The sequence below is a fragment of the Orycteropus afer genome, unplaced genomic scaffold, assembly GCF_000298275.1.
Source record: "Orycteropus afer afer isolate SDZICR_OR568_19922 unplaced genomic scaffold, OryAfe1.0 scaffold00185, whole genome shotgun sequence".
Classification (NCBI taxonomy): domain Eukaryota; kingdom Metazoa; phylum Chordata; class Mammalia; order Tubulidentata; family Orycteropodidae; genus Orycteropus; species Orycteropus afer.
In genome coordinates this window covers 4,211,019-4,217,018 of record NW_006921772.1, presented here as the reverse complement: position 1 = coordinate 4,217,018, position 6,000 = coordinate 4,211,019, and the positions used below count along the sequence as shown (strand labels likewise).

Sequence of the window (6,000 nt, the reverse complement as noted above, 5' to 3'; positions counted from 1 at the left end):
ACACACTCAATGGTAATACATCCCCTAAAGCAATAAACCATGGGACACCAAAGGACCAACATTCAAACTGAGGAAATGCAGGACAAACAGGAGTGCATAATTATGAGGGCACAAGGGGAGTGTTGCAGGGTAGGGAGGGAAGGAGACTGGGTTAGGTTTGGACATGGAGAACAGGGAATGAAACTAAATGTACACATGACTTTGAATGTAAAACAAGCTCTTAAAATAAAAAATAATAATAAAAAAATGTCACTTATTTGGCTTTGGAAAATTTACCTTGTTATGAGTATAGCTGCATCCACTGAAGTCATGTCTTCTCCCCAGCTCGTTGACATTTCTAAATGTATATCATTCTTTTTGCCAAATTCTTCATGTTGCCATTTACAAAAGCTTTCTAGCATTTTCTCTCCATGGTGCCCAATATATAGATCTGACTGCAAAAAAAGATATTTCTAGTTCAAGGAAAAGTATTTTCAGACATACAAATTAAAACCTGAAGGAATGTCTTAAATGATTGAAGCAGATTATTAACCATGATTCATTAATTAAAATCTGGAAGACATTCGGGATTAACTTAGTCTGAGCTAAAAATAGGAGCCCTGGTGGTGCAGTGGTTAAGCACTCAGTTTCTAACCGAAAGGATGGTGGTTCCAACCTACCAGCCATTCCATAGGAGAAAGATTACAGCTTTGGAAACCCTATGGGGGTAGTTCTACTATATCCTAACTGTAGGGTTGCTATGAGTTGGAATCAACTCAATGGCAATGCATTTGGAGCTAAAAATCTCAAAGCATTGTGAAGGTCTAATAATTACATAATCTGTTTAGTGCTATTTTGATAAAGCAATGAGATACAATGAAACATTAATAATGTAGGACTTTTAAATAACTCATAACTTCTACAACTGAAGAACAAATGTTTCTAAATTGCCAGATGGATCAATTAAATAAATCTAAAATATTTTTCACTGATGACAATATGCACAAATGATGCCACAGAATATTCTCCATTCAAAATAAATTACAGATAACAGAACATTTTTAAAGGACATGTTTAAATAGGAAATTAAATTTCCATTAAAACTGACTTTTTAAAGTGACATTTTGAAAAGTTAAGGCTTGTTATCAGGATCTTTGGAAACTAAAAACATTTCATATTTTATGAAATACAATTGCAGTATTAACCAAAACTAAAGGCCAGATTTATGAATAGCCTAAGTAACTCAGCGGATATTTCTGACTTTTCAGTTATTAAAAAGTGCATCCCTAACATTTCCTTTATTTTAAAATACCTGAACACAACTTCTTACCCACTTAATAGAATAAAATACTCAAGGCTTTCTTACTGGAGTTTCATGGAGCAGAATAAGCTTTATCACACGAAGATTGACTTGCACACCAAGACTCTTATGTTGGAAAAGGTTAAAGACCTACAAACAAATAAAAATGAACACTCTAAAATGAAATGGAAAATACTTTAATTTTTCTTAAAGCCCAGCCATGGAAAAAGTTTTTATTCTGTTGAGAAAACTTGTACAAAAAAAAATCTTTTTAATATTTAAAAATTAGCTTAACCTAATAATTGCTTAGAAGGGACCATTCCCTGGAGAAGGATGTCATGCTTGGTAAGGTGGAGGGTCGGCGAAAGAGGGGAAGGCCCACAATAAGATGGATTGACACAGTGGCTGAGATGATGGGCTCAAGTATAGCAAGGATCATGGAGCTGGCGCGGGATTGAGTGGTATTTCGTTCTGCTGTGCCTGGGGTCACTATGAGTCGGAAACGATTCAACGGCACCTAACAACAACAACAATTGCTTAACCTATTCATTTCAGCTAGTAAGAAAATTTCACCTAGAATTCTGTGAGATACTTACTGAAATTTTGATACTCTAGGCATTTCATTGGGTTGGGGAGGGAAGTTTGGACCTTCCACAATACTGTATATAGGAATTTTTGGTAACTAAGCCCTAGACTTCTTCTTGAACTCCCAAAAATGCTAGTATCCACCTTTCTTTTGAGAAACAATTCTCCAAAATTAGCCTGTTTTCTATTCATTCCTTAGGATTTTTTCTCTCAAGCCTCGCTGCCAAATGGTAACAGGGTTTTTAAAGCTCCACTCTTCAATGTTGCCTATGAAGACAAACTCAAAGGTCATTGTTGCTTCATGTTTATAGAGTATCAATATGATTAGCTTTCCCAAAATGTGGTATTTATAGCAATACTGAAAAACCAAGATCAACTTTTTATACACTACCTTCACTGTCTAAAAACTTAGTATACATTTCATTTGTATTAGAAAATAAATAAATGGCACACCTAAGCCATGATTTCAGAGATAAAGAGACATAGATAAAGTTGTTAGGCTATTAAGAATGCGGTAGAATGTTTAGTTGGTAGCTGAACATGGACAGAAATTACTGAAGTGTAGGAAACTGTCCACTGGAAAAGCAACCAAATGATGGAAAAAATAATAAAAATAGGAATTTTACAGAGCACAACACAATTATTCTTGAATCAATGAGTCTTTCTTTATTTGGTAACTGACCATATGTAAAAGTACATTTGGCTTTAGTTTTTATCCCTAGTTATTCTTCCTTAAAAACCCCTATTTACTACAACCTTCTAATTCTGCCTTTAAATTGGTTTACCCAACAGAATACGTAATTAAGTCAAAAGTTTCATTTTATAGTTAGCGTGTATAAGAACCAACTATATTTCTGTAGTCTAGACACTGTCTTCTGCAAGCAGCTACATGTAATTCAGCTGGTTAAAAAATTAGATATTAGATATGAGGTTCTACTCATAAACTAGAATCATACCTATCACCTGATTTTATATACTTATATAAGAGATCCTCAGAATTAAGACTGGGCAATCTACTTCTGTAGAGATAACACCTTGGAAACCCAAGGGGGGGTTGCTATGAGTCGAAATCGACTCAACACAATGAGTTACTTGTTGTTGTTGTTGTTGTTGTTATGTGCTCTCAAGTCGGACCCGACGTATAGCGACCCCTCCTTGCGTTTCCAAGGTTGTATCATTACAGAAGTAGATTGCCCAACCTTCCTTCCGAGGAGTGGCTGGTGGGTTTGAACCGCCAGTCTTCTGTTTAGCAGTCAAGTACCTTACGCACTAGGCTACCAGAACTCCCAGTGAGTTAGTTAGTTAGTTATATAAGATATCAGTGGATTACCAACCTCCATCATTGTTTCACCTCATAACTGATCTATAGTGCTCCTGGTAGGGCCATGCAAACACTGAATATTACATTTCTGCTAATTTAAATAAATGGTCTTTTAAAAAGAGGAAGAAACACACTAAAAAAGGGATAATAGAGAAAGAGTTTTGCCACACTGAGATAAACAATGAGGTTTTCTTTTTTTAACTAAAAAATTATTTTGACATCATTTTGAAGATGGATCAATTAAATATATCTAAAATATTTTTCACTGATGACAAAAAAAGAAGAGAAATAGTAATGAGATAATTTTTAAAGAACTTCATTATAAATACTCACACATTTCTTCCTTAGAGTTTTCTTGAAAAAACTCCAAGCGCACTTTAAAGTTTGCCTACCATATTTAAGATGGTTAGAATGAATCTCCTGGCTGCATCTGCTCCATGATAGGAAACCACTGCTGGGTCTGCAACCACTACAGTCTCTATGTTGTATTCTTGAGGTAATTTGTATGAATATCGTTTCCCTCTTCCACTTTCTGATATTTTTCTAGACCTAGGTCTTCCTTTATCTGCAATAAAGAAATGAAGGTTTAAATGCACTTCTACCTTGACAAAGTGAATATTAATCTTTATTTTTTAAATAATTAAACATAAATTTATTTTTAACACTAGCATGTTGTTGATACAATGGCAAGCAAAAACAAGTAAGTTTCAAAAGTAAATAAGGTGTTAGAATCTAAAGAAGCATTTTGGCTTTGGAGTATGACTTTTAAAATCAGACATACCTGACTTCTGTCATTACTGTATTTGTTGTGTCATTTTGGGGAACTAACCTAGCTCACTCATCCTCAGTTTCCTTATCTAAAAGAAGATTAATAATAACATCTAATTTCTATATTGTTGATGGCTCATAAGACTGTTAGTAAAACTTCTAGCACAGAACTTCATACAAACTAATAATTCAATAAATAAGAGATGCTATGATTTTCTTTTTAAAACTAATAGCAAAATAAAGATCTTCTTGCAAGTACCAGAAGTAACGGCCCTCCAAATCCTAATTTCAGGCAGGTGCCCTTAATTACAAAATCATTATGGGTGAGTTACTTGTGAGTCGTCTCTGCCATTAATCAAGCTCACACATAAAATTTGACTGTAGGGTAATAGGCAATTCTCATACATGGTCAAACAAAATTAGAAACCATAAAGGAAACTGCTTGCAAATGTGACTATTTAAAAATTAAGAACTTCTGTTTATCATAAACTCCCACTAGGGACAAAAAAAAAATCATACTATAAATTGGGAGAACATATTTGCAATATGTTTACAGAATAAAGAATTACTTTCAAGCAATGACCGTAACTAAACTGAAAAAGTGTGCAAAGGATTTTAGCATCAATTTCTCACACAAGAAAATGACAATCAAGTGTCTAATTAACATATAAGAAGGTGCTTAATTTTATTAATCTTCAGGAAAATGTAAATTACTACTATTGTTGGGAGTTTAAACTGGGATAAACAGTTTGCAATACTTCTAAAGCTAATAAGCAATTTCCCTCTTAAATATGGAAATTTAGCTTACAAAATGACAAGTACAAATTATTCGCAGCATAACTATTCTTAATGGCAGAAATGGAAATCAGTAGTACAATGGATAAAGAAATGGTAGGTAGTCATGCCATGGAATACTATACAACAGTGAAAATGAACTGCCTACTCCAATGTACAAAATATGGATGAATCACACAACCATAAATTTGACCAAAATAAACTAACAAGAAGAGAATGCATGGATTACATTTATAGAGAATGCAGACTCTGAGAAGGCTATTGGTACATGGTGTTAGAAGTCAGGATAATTAATATATCACCTAAGGCATTTGACTGCTAACCAGAAGGCTGGTGGTTCAAACCCACCAGCCACTCTTCGGAAGGAAGGTTGGGCAACCTACTTCCGTAGTGATACTGCCTCGGAAATCCAAGGAGGGGTCGCTATGAGATGAATCCAACTCGACCACAGTGAGTTTGGTTTTGAGTTTTTATAGAGGAGAAGTTAGTGCCTTTGGTGAAAACAAGGGAGACATTTGTGGTCCTGGTGTTTTCTAATCATGTTGTTGTTGTTGTTGTTGTTATGTGCCATCGAGTCAGACCCGACTCATAGCGACCCCTCCTTGGGTTTCCGAGGCAGTATCACTACGGAAGTAGATTGCCCCATCTTCCTTCCGAGGAGTGGCTGGTGGGTTTGAACTGCCAGCCTTCTGGTTAGCAGTCAAGTGCCTTAGCCACTATGCTACCAGAGCTCCCATAGTGATAACTATATGTCAGGATCATTTTGGGAAAATTCAGTAGTTGGAGACATCATTTGTATATCTTCCATTTTGAAGTATGTTGTGCTTCAGTAATGAATTTATGACTTTTAACAACTTTAATGAAGTATTATTTACATAGCACAAATATATACCCATTTTAAGTGTAAAATTCAATTTGTGTTAATAAATGTATTGTTAAAATAGCTATTATTTTTCCTTTTCCTTATATTCTATCAAAATTTTGGTATCTGCTATCATTTCTTTTCCCAAAATAATTAACCTTGTGGGATCTTTTATACTTCTTTACTATAATCTCAGTGAATTCCCTGGACATGTGGAAATAAATATGGGTGTTTAATTAGTCATATTTCCTGCAAATCTCTAAATTAGTTTGAATTTGAGGCTACAGATTCAATTGTTCTAGTCCATATTTTTAACTTCTGATAAAATATTTTTCTTGAGTCTTGTTCCACATGCCTTGATTTTGATTTCGTATTGCAATTCAATTCTGT

At 34.5% G+C, this 6,000-nt stretch overlaps 1 protein-coding gene across 1 annotated transcript in view; it reads right to left on the bottom strand.

Moving 5' to 3' along the window:
* The window catches only part of ADAMTS19 (ADAM metallopeptidase with thrombospondin type 1 motif 19), a 511,689-nt gene that overhangs the window by 356,678 nt on the left and 149,011 nt on the right, over positions 1-6,000 (bottom strand). Inside the window, exons 4-6 of the mRNA XM_007947461.2 lie at positions 3,578-3,750; positions 1,346-1,429; positions 277-434 (exon numbers count right to left, since the gene is read on the bottom strand). Coding sequence (XP_007945652.1) covers positions 277-434; positions 1,346-1,429; positions 3,578-3,750 — 415 coding nt within the window. The remainder of the gene's footprint in view (positions 1-276; positions 435-1,345; positions 1,430-3,577; positions 3,751-6,000) is intronic.